This window comes from Dermacentor variabilis, unplaced genomic scaffold (genome assembly GCF_050947875.1).
Source record: "Dermacentor variabilis isolate Ectoservices unplaced genomic scaffold, ASM5094787v1 scaffold_13, whole genome shotgun sequence".
In the NCBI taxonomy this organism is placed as follows: domain Eukaryota; kingdom Metazoa; phylum Arthropoda; class Arachnida; order Ixodida; family Ixodidae; genus Dermacentor; species Dermacentor variabilis.
Genome location: NW_027460291.1, coordinates 43,268,434 through 43,287,115, shown reverse-complemented (window position 1 = coordinate 43,287,115; position 18,682 = coordinate 43,268,434). Strand labels below are relative to the sequence as shown.

The 18,682-nt window shown below is 50.1% G+C and overlaps 1 protein-coding gene across 1 annotated transcript in view; it reads right to left on the bottom strand.

Moving 5' to 3' along the window:
* Positions 1-17,294, bottom strand: part of LOC142566667 (high-affinity choline transporter 1-like) — a 57,114-nt gene extending 39,820 nt beyond the window's left edge. Inside the window, exons 1-3 of the mRNA XM_075677500.1 lie at positions 17,163-17,294; positions 1,934-2,037; positions 725-832 (exon numbers count right to left, since the gene is read on the bottom strand). Coding sequence (XP_075533615.1) covers positions 725-832; positions 1,934-2,037; positions 17,163-17,281 — 331 coding nt within the window. The 5' untranslated portion in view covers positions 17,282-17,294. The remainder of the gene's footprint in view (positions 1-724; positions 833-1,933; positions 2,038-17,162) is intronic.
* Positions 17,295-18,682: the final 1,388 nt, after the last annotated feature.

Here is an 18,682-nt window from a genome sequence, read left to right as displayed (position 1 = left end):
CTGCGAATACTCTGCCAGGTGGACAAGTGTCTTATTCTTGGCCGTGCCCAGTCGTCTAGATCTTCTAGTGGCCCGTGAAGCTTACCCCCCCCCCCCCCCCCCCCCCAAAAAAAAAGTTGTCAGGTGCTCAACCAAAAATTACCTGGTGAAGAACGAGAATATCAGAAAACAGAATAAGGCACCCGTACTGGAGGACAAAACGTCAATCGATGTCTTTTTTTTTCTTGCAATAGCCAGCTTATGGTTTTTTTTTCTACTAAACCCTAAAAAGAAATCTACAGTATTACTGCGGTGGGGCTGGCAATACGCAAGGATGGCAGAAAAGCTTTATCTAACGACGACCAACGCTGTCGATTAGGACAGAAATTTAGGGGCACCTTCTTGGATGCACTATAGTTTAAGTATACCAGAAGACCACATATCTCAGCCCATATTGGTATTACTCTTACGTAAGAGCTTTTCATGATTGATCATCGATCCGCCACTTAGTATAGCGACCGTTTGACAATCACACGGCAGCCGTTGTTGGCAGCCGATCGCGGACGGATTTCGCGTAAAGGAAGCACTGGGAATACGGACCCACGTGCAGGCTGTGCCGTCAGTGTTCGGAAGGGCAACGCTCCAGAGCGAAGCGCTAAGGAACTCCATGCCACTTATGAGCCAACCACGCTTTCTAATGAACCACTCGAAGAGAGAACACCGCATCGGTGGCTGTATAACTCACCGACCATGAGGCTGAGAGCGTAGCCGAAAGGAGCCTGGCACCATACGATGCCGTTTGTGAAGACTGCTTCCGCCGTCGTGTTGAGGAAAGCGCCTCCAACCCAGGTCCCTACACGACAGGTAGAAAGAGCAGCTAGCTTTCTTAGCGTGAATGGTTTACATGGAGATACGTTAACGGTAAATTCTGAGCGGGGGTCTACGGCACATATTCAAAAGTCATGATGTTGACTTCATTCGGTATGTTTGTCCTTCTGTACATCATCATCATCATCATCATCATCATCATCATCATCCTTAGTAGTAGTAGTAGTAGTAGTAGTAGTAGTAGTAGTAGTAGTAGTAGTAGTAGTAGTAGTAGTAGTAGTCTAAAGAAACCATATCTCGTCCATCCCCCTTTTAATTAAAGAAACGCGCAAGTTACGACCGGCCGCGAAACCGCTCTTAGTGGACATTGCAACCAAAGGAGGTGAACGCGGATGCACGCACTTTTTAAGTCCAGCTACTGAAGTCGAAATAATTACCATTAGAGGTGGCTTGCAATATATACATGACTTTGCGAAATGTCGCCTCGTCAAATGAATTGTGACCGGATAAGAGTTTCGTAAAGGGCGTGTGCACTGCACCTGAGCCAGTTCACGAGCAGGTAAGCCGCATGAGTGGTTACCGTACGCAACAACTGCGTGAGTACTTGGTGCGTGCACACTTACAAAAACACATTCATAATTTGTGCACGAAAGTTTCACAGGTGGTGCAGTGCGATTACATTGTGTGTGTGTTTTTTCTTTTCTTTGAACCCTCACCTTCCTTACGCGTCGTGTTCACACCTTCGTAACTTCCTGCTGAATCAAAGTCGATTAAGTACAGAAAGTTACTGCGTTAGTAAAATTTCTCAGAGCCAAAGCCACCAATGACCCCGCCTTTCTGCCTGAAAGGAGACCATATGGACGAATGTGGCCAAGCGAGAAGTTGTGCTCTATACCGACCGGACTTCACGGATTGAGCAGCAGTTAAGTCCGATCCGCGCGCCTATCCTGTGGTGGTCGACGGTACCGCCGCGATGGTTAATGTGGACGCGTCGGAGAGTGCTTGCGAGAACCATGGAGGCACATCGACAGAGAAAGTCACAGGACGACCGCTGAACTCTGAAGTTCATTAAAAAATGGGCGCTGTCGATCGAGTGACACCACGCAGTCAAGGAGGAGGGGCGTACCTGTCATGGAGACGACGCCCAGCACCAGGGGCACGCTGCGATTGGCGAGGAACAGGCGCAGCAGGTAATCGTTGTCGCTAGCCTTGATGTTCTCTTTGGCTTTCCTGTGGGATAGACAAGGGACTGTGCTTGGTGACTGCGCAGTTACCGAACAGTCGGAAGCACAGTTGTCTACGGAGCGGTCAGAGTGGCCGGCCGCAGGCCGCGTGACCGTCCGGGGCAGCTATCTGGGTTTCACATCTGTTTGTTCAATAGCGCATGCACCGAGCCTGTGGCATTACCACGCGCGGTCTAGTGGCGGCGTCAGTGAGTACATTGTTTTTTTGCAAGAAATTTTGACAAAATCGGCCGGTTCACATGAGTGAGATTCACACTGTGCGAGCCTTACAGGGGTCAACGTTTCGCATAGCACATAGGTCCGAACCCACTGAAGCAGATCTCAGACGATGACGACAGAATGCACCCTTTGTCGTATAGCTTGGTCCTCTTGGTAGGTTCTCTGAACGTTGCTTCAGCCATTTACGAAGGCAGTAACTGATCCTTGAGGGTGCACGTGTGTTTTAACATGCACGCAATGCACGTGCAACTATAAGGTAAATTTTTAATTCAGTGAAACTTCTCAAGGTTGGCAACCTGCGCCTTAACCGCGGATCGGCGGGAAGGCGCCCCATTGGCTGCATGGTGGGGTGTCCCAGGAGCTCGCGTTGAAAGTCATTGCGCAAAAGCAAAAATAACGCGAAACCAATGCAGCCGTCTACATTAGCAGTACGAAGAGTACAAATGTATCTGTATTAAACACTCTTATGCGACAGGAGTAGAGTTTTCGAAGCGACATTGTCAAATAAGTCCATTGGAAGCGAAAATAACGTGCGTGTGCCGGGATGACGAAACAGTTCTATTTCGATACTTTTCACGCTTCGACAGCGGTTAGAGCGGCGCTCCACCCACGTTCTGAATTGAATTTCAAGGACGGTCTTGACGCCTTCGAACATTGCTCATAGCTTTCCCGATGACTGGGTTACGAAGCGTGCAGCGAGCTCCGTGTTACACTACTACTTTCCACTGACCTGCTGCGAGGCTTGGAAGTGTGTTTAGCTCTACGCGTCAATGCTGCTCGCGTAAGCAGCGACGACAAAAAATGTGGTGGCAGTGTTTTCAGCTGTAGCTTGTACTCGTACAAGGAAGGCGCCGAGGGGCACGCTCTGCTAGACTACCACGCGCAACTCTACTAGGGAAGCATTGGGCGTCAGTATAAAAACCTCCGTAGTGATATGAGCTGTAACAATATTATTGTTATCTGCGTTAAGCCTCGTGACGAAGCATTTAAACACGCGAAATGAGTTTCTGGAGAAACACACGGGACGCATAACTAGCTTTAAGAAAGGAAACCTGGGGCGCGATCGGAGGTCGTTGTTCAAAGGCACGTTCAGTCTCCGTTCCGTTTTACCTCACGCGGTCAACCTAGTCCGCGCCGACGGGTGCGGCTGACGAGTATACTTCAACCTAAATTGATCCACTTTTGTTCCAGCAGTCTATCCTGATTTTGGTGTCATCTCACGGGCAGTAGAACAAGGCTACGCGTAACATCCTTGCTAAGGGCATGCGGGCACAGTCAACAACAGCAATTTATGTGGGTCGCTAAGCTGTCCAGACTACATGCCTTTTCATCGGACGAGGAGAAAATTGCAAGCGGTGAGCCTTTCTTCCTCTCTCGATAGTGCAGGCCGGCGCGGCGCTGCTTGAATGCGTTGCAGTGCGGTCGCATGCTGCGGAACGATTTGAATATATTTTAACGCGTTCGGCGCGAAATGTACGTGATGCCAGTTGAATTGTATTCTGCGGTTTTGCGCGCCAGAACAGCGATATGATCATGAGACATGACGCAGTGGGGGACTCCGGATTAATTTTGACCCCCAGCGGATGTTTAACGTGGCCCCAATGCACGGAACGGGCGAGTCTTTGCATTTCGCCCCCATCGAAATACGGCGGGAGCGAGTGGGATTCGATCCCGTGACCACGTGCTTAGCAGCCCAACACCGTAGCTGCCAAGCCATCGCGGCGTGTCGTCAGTTCACACGAGGTCGTCGAAACAGCGGCAGCGGCAGTTTACAGAAATTTATCTTGGCCGTGCAAACATGTGACGCGCATTATCAGCCGGGGTGTGTGTGTGCGGGTTAAATATTTTGGGCGTATCGGCTTTTACTCGATGAAGCGCTGCCGCGTATGTGAATTGCCAGCGTGAATTGGAACATCTTCTGACCATCTGATCAGTAAGTATGGGAACTAAAACATAGAGTACTCGTGCACGGCCAAAGTCATGGATCCCCGAAACTTCTAAGCGCCAGTCGGTACATAATGTTTGCGTCAGCCACCGGCAACGTTCTCACGAATTTCTACTCTATAGTAGACTTGAAATCACTACCTTATGTGTATGTTAACGTGCTATATGAGGCCGATGGCATTGCTCAACGCAGCGATCACTGCGGTTGGCAAACCAGCATGATACATATAAACTTTGTGGTTTCGCATTGGCTTCCTGCCCTGTAAACCAGTAATATCGGAAGGGGGCCATGGCATAAAAAAAATATCCAGCGGTTGTTCGTGAAGTCGCAATTTCCGTAAAATGGGTGAGTGCATCACAGAGGACGGGACGAACAAGACCGAAGAGAAAAAAAATGTCGGTGTTCGTCCTCTCTTCTCGCGAAAAAAAAAAAAAACACACGCTGGATATCGCCGCAATAAGACCTTTCATGGTCAGGCAACACACACGCGCACACGTACGGCACACACACAGAGAGACCTTGCATGACCTTGAATGACCTTGCATGACCTTGCGAGGCATCGAGGCATAATGGCATAATGCCGCATGCTTGGACCGTCCACTATATAGAACAAACATGTCTGTATCCCAGCATATGCTCCACTGCTTCGGACGCTTGCGCATCCCGCAGCCGGTTGCACGGCAGAGGTGATTCACACTGTACGGTGTGCCGTTACTGCTAAAAAAAACCATTTTGTTCGTGCACGGAAACCTCGACTAGGGAACGCGATAGCCGCGCAATGTATCAGCAGGTAACATTTTTAACGCTTGTTAAAGTAGGCAGCACAACTTATTCCGCAGCAGAACGGTACCCACGCTGTTAGAATCGTCGTGTACGTTTTGTGACTACTCATTGCCCATTTACCACCACTTAGAGATACAGCGAGAATGCCACACTAAAGTCACATTCGTGAAACAAATTTTCGGGCATATGCAACATATCTCCGAGGCTGTTTGCAGGCTCAAACACGCACGCAGACTTCGCGCTGGATGCTCCGTCCACCTAGGCGCCAGCGGAAACTCCGGTCATGCCGACATAAATCCATTCAGTACGTCTCAACCGTTTCCTGCGCAGCAGATGCCATGCTATGCCAGATAGACCGGGCGAGGGTGTTAAAAAAGAAAAGAAACATTAGCAACTGCCGCCGATCGTATACTTGCATGGCCTGCAACGCGGAGAGCTCACCCAAGCCAGCAAGCGGACTGCTCACAGATGGTGCCACAGCCAACCAATGTGGCGGCGCTCACGAAAAAAAAAAAAAAAAAAAAATAGGAGGTTTATAGTTAGAGCTCTGTACACAATAAAATTGCGGTCCACTTCGTTATCGCATATTATATTTCTTGAGTTTGGATTTGATATTTCGGGGGGGAGAAAAATCGGGCGTTATTTTTGAAGCGTAAAACCGGGGAGAAAACTGGTTTAATTATTCGGTGACAGGGAAAGGGCGGAGAAATCGGGGGTATTATCGTTTGGTAGGTCAAACTTGGGGATCGTTCAGGTAAATTTTTACAAACGATTAACACACGCAGTGTAATTCTCACTGCAATTCTAAACAGTTGTAAATCCGCAATCAATAGTCACAATTCTAACGATTCTAACCGCGGGGTTACCGTTCTGCTGCGGAATAAGTTGTGCTGCTTACCTTGAGAAGCGTTAAATATGTTACCTGCAGATACATTACACGACTACCTCATTCGCTAGTCGTGGTTTCCGTCCACGAATGAAATCGTTTTTGTTAGCAATAACAGCATACCCTACAGTGGGAATCACCTTTACCGAGCTCGTTTTGGACAGAAATGATCTATTTAAGTGAAATCTCACACCAGAGCATGGGATGGCAATAAACGCTGCTCTAAAATCACGTGATTAACTCACCTCTACAAGTCCTTGTTGGTAGGCGTTAATAACACATTCAAAAGAAAAACAAAAATAACAAATAGAGACTTTTCGCGATTCCATTTTCATTTTGTTCTAAGATCTTTTTTTTAACTAAAGGAAAAAAAAGTACGAGATGTAGCGCACCGTTCACTGGAGGTACAGTGGCTTTTATTATACTACAAGGCTTTGTAATTGTTGACTTACATTATCATATGAGTTGGAAACATTTGTGTGTCTATCACAGACCTGTCCAGCTTTTATGCCTTGTCTGATGAAAGAAAATTATTGGAACACCAACTAGACGAACGAGTCACCCTTACTTCAAAGTAGTTACGGTGAAGTAAGGGTCCCAACATCACAGCTATTTTCGCACTGTACAGCAACGTTGGTACTGCGCCAATTCGCTTTCAGTGCATTATCACCCTACAGGGTGGTAATATGCAATGGTGGTAATGCGCCGCATACCCTGTAGGTGTATGCGGCGTGCGGGAAGTACGATGCAATGCGCCATTGTCGCATGCATGTAAAGCGGCTACTAAAAAAAAAGCAACAACCTTTCATTCACTTAAGGCGAGTATAGGCACTGAAAATATTACATTTTTACATATGCCGGTTTTCGCCTAAGTGTTAGGCGAAAACAAGGCATATAATATATTCATATATTAATAATATTAGTATCCTGATATTTCCATGAACACTTGCTCACAAAGAGCGAGTGGCGTTCCTAAGTTTTGTGACACCTGCATTTATTACCATCCTTTACGAAAACTCAAACTTCGGGTAGAAATCGGGTCTAAACAGATTTGAATCAATGTTGTACGGGGTGAAACAATGGGGAGTTACCTAGTTTAAGCAGAGAACGAAGGACCCTGATTACAAGCTGTGTAGGCATGAGTTCGAAGATATCGCATCGTATTTCGTTCCGCATCCGCCTGATTCATTGCACAAGCGTTTATATGCAGCCCATCCCCCATGTAGCGACTGCGTCCGAATCTAGCTGGCGCCTGTACTTAGTGAGCACGCCTACCTGCCTTTGAGTAGAGGGGAGCCAATGTAAAGTATGCCGCTTTCGTTCTAACGCGATAGCGTTAATTAAGGACCCCGTGTCACAGATCATCCGGCGCCCCGCGTCCGGCGTCGTACGTTGTTTCGGGCAAAAATATTTTCGAACCAGCCATACCCAGGCCCTCCATGTGGCGCAAGGAAGCTATTGAACTAATTGACTTTCTCGAGCTAAAATAAACAGAAAAATTGTAAAGTACGACTTACACACAATATACAGATAGCGTGGGATTGTAATTTGACGATACGATAAAACGTAATTCTGTGACGCGAAAACTCAAAGAAACCCTTTTTTCAGCGTTTCTACCATCCATAGACCGGCCACGGCGTGCGCCATTTGCGCGTGCCGACGCGTGAATATCTCGGAGGCCACGGAGCGGCGCGCGCGTTTCCTTGAAACACTTCCAGAGGGCGCTCACCTCCGTTGCATCGCGGGCAACGCAAAAGGCCGCGTTTCTACCAGAAAGCCCGCCTTCGTGCATAGCGTTCGCGGCCAGAGTTTCCCGGCAAACATTACTGTTACATAGGCTGCAGTTGCCGGGAAGCGTGAGAAGCAGTCGGCGATCGCTGGATGCTACCGCGTTCCACTCTTAAAGGCGAAGCTGAAGCGTCCTCCATTTTTTATTTTCCTTGATGTGACGCGCTAGCCGTTTACATAGCGCCGCTAGTGGCGACGTCGCCCATTATGGAGCACCCTCCGGCTGGCAAATTCAGGTGATATATCTTCCAACGCAGTAAGGAAAATTGCACCCCTTAAGAGAGCTTTCTTGTGTATATAAGTCATCGCCTAACATCTACACTCTGGAAAACGTTTACACCCCTTGGGGCTTGTGTTGGCCCACAGCGATAATCGTCATTTACCTTGCTTCCGTCTACTTTCTTCAAAACGCTGCACTCGCTACTTTCCTGTCGACAGTGCGATGTCATGCTGATAACGCTGAGTCACGAACGGCATGCGCGTGATCAGTGTGACAGAGCATTCTCGACAGGAAAGTAACGAGCGCAGCGTTTTCAAGAAAGGAAAAGCGGGCAAGACAGATGACGATTATCGTGGTGTGACAAATATACACCCCAAAGGGTGCAAACTTTTCTTAGAGTGTACTCCCATATGAAAATCACACACATGAATGGGTAATGTTTCGGGTCGCACCCTTTCCCCCTAATGAATGTTTTGCCGAAATGCATAGTACGTTTTAGTTTTACAGCGATATCTTTTATGCTATTACTGTCCTTGTCTTTCGGGTGTTCACTGAAGCATTCCCGAAGTGTTATCCGAGACGTTTTTAAAAGAATAAAGCGAATAATAATAATAATAAATAATAAATAATAATAATAATAATAATAATAATAATAATAATAAAGCCGCGCAGCAGTCCACTGTGGATCTACCCATTCACAGTCGGAAATATTACATCGCGGTCACTCTGGCCGCCATTGCCACACAGAATAATACGAGAGCCTAAACAGTGCGTTAGCTCCTCTAGCGGCTATGATAGCCTGAGACCACGCTCTTCAGTTTACCTATACACCAGCAGCAAGGTGAAATAATTTAGGCGGAACTCTAGCAGTAACATCTGAAAAAGAGCAAACAAAATAGGACAAAATAATGTTGTCTGAACCCTTTACGAACGAGGCGCGCTAACCACAATAAATGATGTGGACTTATCCGGATAGTATATAGATTGCGCCGCATGCCCCTGCTCATGTTTATCCCAACTGATGCTGCGTAAATACATGACTTACTGCTGATAATATCGCATAGTAAGTCGTAGTATTTTGCGCATAATATTTCGCAATATTATGAGCAGTATTATCCGTTCTATGCAATATTACGCGCATAATATTGCACCTATTATATTGCGCAGGACGTGAAATATCCTGTGCGTGCTTCTAAAGTTGGAGGGTACTAAGCTACAGAAATTACGTAATCAAACGCACACGTACCATTTATCCACGCATTACAACGCTTACGGGCCTAACCTATGATAGATCTACCTGGGGTCCTAAAGTTAAATCTTGTAATCGTGCTCAGTCCCTTTTCGTAGTAGGCCCGCCATGGTCAAATGTGGCGGGTGCGAACCACCATCACTCTGTCTTGCTGCCCGTATCTCTCCGCTCCATTTCTAGACCGCACGCGCCGAACGCGGGGGCGCGTCATAGCCGAGCAATCGTCAAATTTCTGCAAGAAGTTGCACACTCGTGAGCTACATAACTCCCGATGAGCTGAGGCTTGAGTTTGATGGAGCACACCTGCTATATGGCTGAGTGAAGTCTCTCAAGGGCGACCACTCCCGCTCAGATCGACAGCCGTATAGTGCCGAGCTATGCCTTTCCGAACGCCAAGTGTTTGGATCGCACCGCTGGTACGATCTGTTGGGAACTCGGCGCTGACGCCCGTGGTTGTACCTGGGTCGCAAGCCCCAAGGGTAGCGTTGGCCTGGCGGCCTGGGGTACAACTGGAAGCATCCGAAGGTCCCGGCAAAGCATGAGTCGACTGGTAACAACGAAACAACTTGTTTATTTTAACATCGCAAAGAGTTGGCGGTCAGGTTTGACCGAAGTAGAGAGACGGGAGAGCACTTCACTCAACAGAAGAAATCGGAGCCCTCCTTTTGGCGTCCGGGGGCAGCTGTTTTTATACTCTCGCAGTTGAGGGCAAGAAGGAACCCCTCAAAAGACGAGCACGTGAATGTACAATGGGCTAATGGTGACGCACACTGTCGTAGCGCTGCCGTAGCACCATGTCGAGCACGATCTCGTAGCACCCTGTCGTAGCGCTGCCGTAGCACCATGTCGAGCACGATCTCGTAGCACCCTGTCGTAGCGCTGCCGGTCGGGCACAATGACTGGAATGAGAGGGTGATCCTTTGCGGTCGCATCGCCGCAGTCGCGCCTGGAAACACCTGCCGATGAGCGTTGCGGCGACGACGATCGGGCCAAAATGTCTGCCGCCCCGCCGCAGTCGCGCCGGCAAAACCACGTGTCGCAGGCGAAGCGCAACAGACCGCCCCGCCGGGGGAAGGAGATCCCGATGGACAGGGGACTGCATCCGCTGTCCGGAGGGATGTCGCTCGATGATGCTCATAACCGAAGTCGGGCGTCCCTCGACGTTTCTTGAGCGCAGCGCACAGAGAAGGCCTCGTTCTCTCGTTCAGGTTCGCACGGGACACTGCAAAGTGACTTCGGGAGAGTTCACATTTTTGTTCTCGTTCCCGGCAAGCGTTAGAACTACGCTGAAACTCAACCGCTCAGTCAGCAAGCACGGCACAACCCTCACTAAGCCCTGCCAGGCTCTTTCCCCTTTTTATACCACTGCCTAGTTCCTTACAGTAGTCTAGCATCACTCAGAACGCGTCCACAAATTGAAAAATTGCACTAGAAAGCATATCATCACTTTGAAACACTAAACAAAAGCAATATGTTAAAAAAAATCCTGCCTCAGGAAGAAAAACATCAGTAACAAACAATTTTGAGGCTGATTCCTACGTTAGGGGCTTCGACTTAAGCCATCGGCGTTACCGTTGAGACTCCCCTTTTTGTAACGCACCTCAAAGGAATATTGTTGTAAAGCGAGGCTCCAGCGCAGGAGGCGGCCATTTTTGGGAGAGATGGTCTGCAGCCATTGGAGAGGGCAGTGATCCGTCTCAATGATAAACCTCGAGCCGGCTAGATAGCATGACAATTTCTGAACGGCCCACACGAGACACGCACACTCTTTCTCGGTGGCGCTATACGCCTGCTCACGACTGGACAGCTTACGACTAGCATACAGGACGGGGTGTTCTACTTCTCCATTTTCCCGTTGGCACAGTACAACGCCCATGCCTCGCTCACTAGCATCGCACTGAACAACGAACCCTTTTGTATAGTCTGGCGATCGTAGCACAGGCTGGTTTGTTAGGGCACTCTTTAGGGCGCTAAAAGCTCTTTCCTTTGTCTCGTCCCAGACGACTGTTTGAGGCTCTGTTTTTCTTAGAGCATCCGTCAGGGGAGCCGCGATATCAGAGTACCTAGGGATGTACCTCTGATAGTAGCCGGCGACACCCAAGAACGACCGAATATCGGTCTTGGTGCGCGGTTGCGGAAAGTCTCGCACAGCGGCCACTTTTATTTCAGAGGGGCGGCGACGACCCTGACCAATCACGTGACCGAGGTAGACAACCTCGGCCTGTGCTAACTGGCACTTAGGAGCCTTGACTGTCAAGCCCGCTTCGCGCAGGCGGGTTAGCACTGCCCGCAAGTGTGCCATATGCTCAGACCAGGATGCGGAGAATATCGCTACGTCGTCTAGATACGGTAAAGCGAATTCTTGCTGTCCCCGCAACACTTTATCCATGAGACTTGAAAAACAGTATGGCGCGTTCTTCAAACCAAAACTCAACACTTTAGGACGGAATGTTCCCATTGGTGAAATGAACGCCGCATACCTACTAGCCTCTTCTGTAAGTGGAACCTGCCAATAACCCCTGACAAGATCTAGGGTGGAAATAAACTGAGCGCTACTAACTTTCTCAAGGCGCTCCTCGATGTTAGGGATCGGATAAATTTGATCCTTAGTGATGGAATTAAGCCTGCGGTAGTCGACGCAAGGACGAGGTTCCTTGCCCGGTACCTCAACTAAAATCAAAGGGGAGGTATAATCACTCTCACCTGCCTCAATAACACCGAGCTGTAGCATTTTCTTTACCTCAGCCTCCATAATATCGCTCTGGCGGGGTGACACCCGATACGCCTTGGATCGTACTGGCTCTGTGGAGGTAAGTTCTATATCATGAGTAAGTACAGAAGTCCTACCAGGCCTCTCAGAGAACAGACCTTGAAACTCTTGTAATAGCTGGTGTAGTTCGGTTTTCTGCTCGGGCGACAGCGGTGCTTTACTGATAAGGTCACTAATGACTTGACCGGTGTCTTCCCTGTTCGTCACTGAGCCTAGTCCCGGAAGCTCGACCGGAAGCTCTTCAGGAACGTTTACCATCATGCACACCACTGCTTCCCTTTGTCTATAAGGTTTGAGCAGATTACAGTGGTAAACTTGCTGTGCTTTCCGCTTTCCTGGCAGACTTACCACGTAGTTAACGTCCGACAGTTTCTGAACAATTCGTGCTGGGCCCTCCCACTGCACGTCTAGTTTGTTGTTTAGCGATGTGCGCAATATCATGACCTCATCGCCAACCTCAAAACGACGGGCCCTGGCTGTCCGATCGTAATAAACCTTGGCCCTCTGCTGGGCCTTTGTCATTGCTTCACCTGACAACTCCTGTGCCCTTCTTAAGCGTTCGAGGAGCTTAAGCACGTACTCCACCACGACTGGGTCGTCGCCCCTACCTTCCCACGATTCTCGAAGCATGCGAAGCGGAGATCGAAGCGAGCGACCGTACACCAGTTCAGCTGGCGAAAACCCCGTAGCCGCATGCGGCGCGGTCCTTAAAGCAAACATCACCCCAGGCAGACACAGCTCCCAGTCAGTTCGATGTTCAAAACACAACGCTCTCAACACGCGCTTCATGACGGAGTGGAGCTTCTCAACGGAATTCGACTGTGGGTGGTACACTGAGCTGTGTAACAGCTTTACCCCACACCTTTCGAGAAAAGTTGTCGTCAAAGCGCTAGTAAACACTGTGCCCTGATCTGATTGGATTTCCGCAGGGAAACCAACTCGCGCAAATATGGACAGTAGTGCATTAACTATCTCAACTGAGCTGAGTTCTTTAAGCGGCACTGCTTCAGGGAACTTTGTCGCTGGGCAGATCACAGTCAAAATGTGTCTGTACCCCGTGGCTGTTACCGGCAGAGGTCCCACAGTATCAATAACGAGCCGTCTAAAAGGCTCCGTAATGATAGGTACCAATTTCAACGGCGCCCTCGATTTGTCCCCTGGTTTGCCCACCCGCTGACAAGTGTCACATGTCCTCACGAAATGGTCTGCGTCCCGAAAACACCCTGGCCAATAGTACTCTTGCAAGAGACGGTCCTTAGTTTTCTTAACTCCAAGGTGTCCGGACCACGAACCCCCGTGTGACAAGCGCAACAGATCCTGACGATAGCATTGAGGCACGATCAGCTGATCGAACTCCACTCCTCTGCGGTCTAGATACTTCCGGTACAGGACTCCACCTCTTTCCACAAAACGCGCAGTTTTCCTGGCGATACCTTCTTTGACATTGCAGCGCACGTTTTCCAGGCTGCCATCCTTTTTTTGCTCGGCTATCAAAGCCGTCCGGCTGACTTTTAGCAACCTATCAAGTCCGTCTGACGTAGGCGCGATGAGCAAATCAGTAGATAGCTCTTCTAACTTTCCCGCGTCGGGCGTTTCCTCTCCAGTATCTGGCGCCTTTAACGTTACAGACTCAAGTTTATTCAGTTCGGGCGTGCTCGGAATATCAGCTTGCTGCGCCTCTGACCCTTTTTCGTTGTTTGATAACGTCGGCCCCGCAACTACCGCCTTTGCAGCGAGCTCCCGAACCTTCGATCTGGTTAAGGCCTGAACACTAGCTTCACCAAACAAAAGCCCCTTCTCGCGCAGGAGGTGATCGGACCTGTTTGAAAATAGGTACGGGTACTGGGGGGGCAGCATAGATGACACTGCCGCCTCCGTCTCAAGCGCTCCGAAAGGTCCTTCAATAAGCACTTTTGCTACCGGCAGACACACGCTATGAGCTTCCACGGCTTGCTTGATCCATGCGCACTCGCCCGTGAACATATGGGGTTCTACGTAAGACGGGTGAACTACATCCATCGTAGCTGCGGAATCGCGAAGCACTCGGCACTCTTTCCCGTTCACGAGGAGGTCTCGCATGTAAGGCTCGAGAAGCTTCATGTTCTCGTCAGTGCTGCCTATTGAAAAAAACACAACTTTTGGTGTTGTTTCCGGACACTGCGCCGAAAAGTGACCCGGCTTCTGGCACGTATAACAAACGCGCGCTTGCCTCATCTCGAACCGCTTTCTGCGTTCGGCTTCGGCTGCTGCCGTCTCCTTAGGTTCGGTCGCACTGCTTCCACTCGCATCCGCACTACGCGTGTTCCCCTTTGCTCTCATGGGTGTGAACTTCGGCCTCTCAAACTTCGAGCCAAATTCACCCTTTTGACCGTCCTTAGCTCCGCGAGCCCGACGCGTCACAAACTCCTCGGCTAGCTCAGCGGCTTTAGCCACCGTACAAACGTCTGGCCTATCCAAGACCCAGTATCGCACGTTCTCCGGTAACCGACTATAAAACTGTTCTAGCCCGAAACACTGCAGAACTTTATCGTGGTCACCAAACGCTTTCTCTTCTTTGAGCCACTCCTGCATGTTCGACATAAGCCTATACGCAAACTCTGTATATGACTCACTTCTGCCTTTCTCATTTTCCCGAAACTTCCGACGGAACGCCTCCGCAGACAGCCGGTACTTTTTTTGCAGACTCGATTTTACTTTGTCGAAATCCTCTGCTTCCTCTCTATCCAAGCGAGCGACTACGTCGGCCGCCTCGCCGGGTAACAAAGTGAGCAAGCGCTGTGGCCACGTTTCCCGAGAGAACCCCTGCTTCTCGCACGTTCGCTCAAAGTTAACCAGGAACAAACCAATGTCCTCTCCAAGCTTAAACGGCCGCATCAGGTCAGTCATTTTGAACAATACTCGTTCTCCTGCACCGTGTGCCTGACTTCCATTACGAGCGCGTTCCATCTCTACCTCGAGACGCTTCATTTCCAAAGCGTGTTCGCGCTCTTCTTTTTTCTCTTGTTGCTCTCGCTCTTTCTGTTCTTTACGTTCACGCTCTTCTTTTTCTTTCTGTTCTTTAAGTTCACGCTCTTCTTTTTATTTCTGTTCTTTAAGTTCGCGCTCCTGTCTCTCTTTTTGCTCTTTAAGTTCGCGCTCCTGTTTCTCTTTTTGCTCTTTAAGTTCGCGCTCCTGTCTTTTTGACCTCTCCTCAATAGTCTCAAGGCATTCCGACAGCTCGTCATCCTCAGCCTCCAACTCAAGAATAGCCTTTAGCAGTTCAGGTTTTCTTAGTTTGTCTGAGACATCCAGACCCAACTCTCTTGCAAGCTCCAACAATTTCGGTTTGCGCAACGACTTCAAATCCATGGCTGCTCTGAATGCTGCTTTCTCTACTGCTTACTATTGTCTTGCCGCAAACTAACCCGGCAGCAACGACAACCACAATTACCAGCTCTGTTTCTGACACTAACAAAAAGCCTGGCAAAGCTCAGAAGAAGAAAGTCCCGCACTCACCAAACCTCGCAGCCAAGAGTCCAGCGCAGTCGTTCCGCTGCAGGCAACCAGTCATCACACAGGGCTCGTTGCACTGCTCCCGGATCGTCGATGAGCTGCTCAGCATACAGTCAACTGCATCTCTTCGCTGCTGGCCTCCGTTGTCGCGATCTCACCGCTGGCAGACAGTTGTTTGGATCGGAGGCGATCTCACCGCTGCCAACCAGATGTTTGGATCGCACCGCTGGTACGATCTGTTGGGAACTCGGCGCTGACGCCCGTGGTTGTACCTGGGTCGCAAGCCCCAAGGGTAGCGTTGGCCTGGCGGCCTGGGGTACAACTGGAAGCATCCGAAGGTCCCGGCAAAGCATGAGTCGACTGGTAACAACGAAACAACTTGTTTATTTTAACATCGCAAAGAGTTGGCGGTCAGGTTTGACCGAAGTAGAGAGACGGGAGAGCACTTCACTCAACAGAAGAAATCGGAGCCCTCCTTTTGGCGTCCGGGGGCAGCTGTTTTTATACTCTCGCAGTTGAGGGCAAGAAGGAACCCCTCAAAAGACGAGCACGTGAATGTACAATGGGCTAATGGTGACGCACACTGTCGTAGCGCTGCCGTAGCACCATGTCGAGCACGATCTCGTAGCACCCTGTCGTAGCGCTGCCGTAGCACCATGTCGAGCACGATCTCGTAGCACCCTGTCGTAGCGCTGCCGGTCGGGCACAATGACTGGAATGAGAGGGTGATCCTTTGCGGTCGCATCGCCGCAGTCGCGCCTGGAAACACCTGCCGATGAGCGTTGCGGCGACGACGATCGGGCCAAAATGTCTGCCGCCCCGCCGCAGTCGCGCCGGCAAAACCACGTGTCGCAGGCGAAGCGCAACACAAGCGAGAGAATAAATTTAACTCCGACTGCGCCACGCGCGGCGCGACAACGGCGTTATCTGGGCACGCGACAAACGCATGATTAACTACTTCTACACAACCATACCGAAGTAAGGGGCGCTGCTGGTGCGGTCGCAAAGAGAATAAGCGCCAATCGGGAGGTTTACAACAGGGGTCTAGATATTGGGGCGCCCCAACAAGAGACCACTTTGCGTTCGTGGCCAGCTCCGCCGGGAAGGGGCTTTAGAATAGTGTTCCCGGCTTGCCTTAGCGTTAGGCGATTGCAGCGCCCTTTCTGCACGCGGAAGAAAAATGAAAACGTAATGCAAGAGAAAAAATATATAAATAATACAATCTGTTATCTTTTACAGGATGAAAAGTATGCGTGGGAGTTTATTATTTTCAATGAGGAGGCGTTGACGCGTTTTAGAAATGTTCGCGGCGACGTTGAGACGACGTAAAGCATGTGGGGCACCCACGCTATTTTTTTGGAAATTTAGAGGCGTGCGAAACATACCGCTGGGATTTGGCGCAGGCGCACTGGCGAGGCGCTATATAATCGTTAGGAGGAGTGGGGGCAGGGCTACTTTTGGGTGTCTCTCTTGTAAAACTGCCTAATACTACTACATGTTTTCGTTACATGCAGTTTTAGCAAAAGCCACCCCTGAACTGAAAGACCTTCCACGTCAAAAGCAAACCTTTCTGTTGTCGCTAATAAATTCTCTATATACCGCACCAGGCCTGCTCTTATAGTAATTAAAAAAAAAAAAAAACGCTCCGGTGGTCTATTGCAGTGATGACGCGGCGCCTCGCTATAGCCGCAAGCGATCCCGTGTGGCGCCATGCACCGGCAGCGCGGTTGACGCAGCGGCGTCCCAGCAGTATACGCACCCGCTGCTGTAGGACTGCAACTGCTCTCCGTGCACCTTGCGGCCCGACCACACGCCCACAGAGACGACGGCGATGTAGTACAGGATGATGATGAGCGCGCCCAGGATGCTCACCGCCATGGCCGTTGATACAGGCGACTTGTGGGCGATGACACGCGCTTCGCTCGCGCGCCACCCGTCGTCTTCGTTTTCGAATGCGGACGCGCTTGTTAACGCGTCACTAGCGCTACTCGTGCGCACCGTCGGAGGCCGCGAAAGTGAATGAAAACTACCTGAGAAATTGAATTGCAGTTTGCCAAACACTAGCATTCGGAAAATCAACCACCGCGAGAAAGGCTTTTGTTACGCGTTGACCGAAGGAAACGGAGGCCAACGGAACCGTTCGAGTGATACATCTTAGATGCATCGCGTACGAGGCCAGGATGAGAGAGAATCCAGGATGCAGCGTGGCGCCACTGTCGTAAGTGCACATCGAGATGGCTACCGGCTCGTGCTGTAGCCCCATTACACAGCTACATTGCATGTTACAGGTAAAAAAACAAGGCGATGAGCAAAGCGAGAACAAGGTGAAAGCAGGAGCCAACGTTTCAACAAGTGGACTTGTCTTAAAGGGAAGCTGAAGAGTCTGTCGAATTCAAGAAGACGCTCATATACGGATGCGGGAACCTTATAAACCATGTAGGTAAAATTTGGGGTTTTCTTTTCAATTAGGAGTGACGTAATCGTCAGTTAAAATTGCGCTGTAGCTCCGCCCCCCGTCGAATGCCGCGCGCTGTTGCTGACGCTGACGATGCGAGGGGAGACCGGAAACCGCGGTGTTGTGACGCCAACACTAGTGTTCCGTTCCTTCGCAGCCTCCGCGACCGTGCCTGAACGTGCTTGTTTCTGCGTGCGTGCCATCCTAATCTGCTTCGATCGACCCTGCATTCCTTTGTTGGTGCGTCTGCGTGTATGTAGAGTGGCAGTATACGGGCAGCCCTGCAATTCGGCCTGCGCAGTTGCAGTATATGGCCACAGAATGAGAGAGGACTACTTGCCACTAGCAGGCTTTCTAAACGCAGCGCGAAAAGATCGGAGCAACGAAAACAAAGACGGCACGAGTGCGGACTGACTGATGATAACTGGTGTTGGAAGGCCTTATGAATACACGAACTCGCCCAAATCTGGATCTTGATTTACTGCGAGCTCCTTCGTGTTAGCACGCTGAACGGAAGGTGCATGTTTATCTCCCGCCCTTGACGCTGGTTTCATCGCAAAGCGCCGCGAATTTTCTTTTTGCACGTGTGTTGTAAAACAGCCTGCATGCAGCTACCATAACGCAGTGCAAATGTAGAGTTTGCATGTGCTGGAAAGCCAGCGCACACCAGTACGCTACGCTCTCCCCTTCTCTCGCGCACAGCGAGAAACCGACCGTCTCACGTTGCTGACGGAATTCGCCGCCTTTACGACTTCGGTTACGAGTAGTGTGCGGATGGCGCACAGACGAAGGTCACTACACGTACTGCATGAACCGGGAAGCTT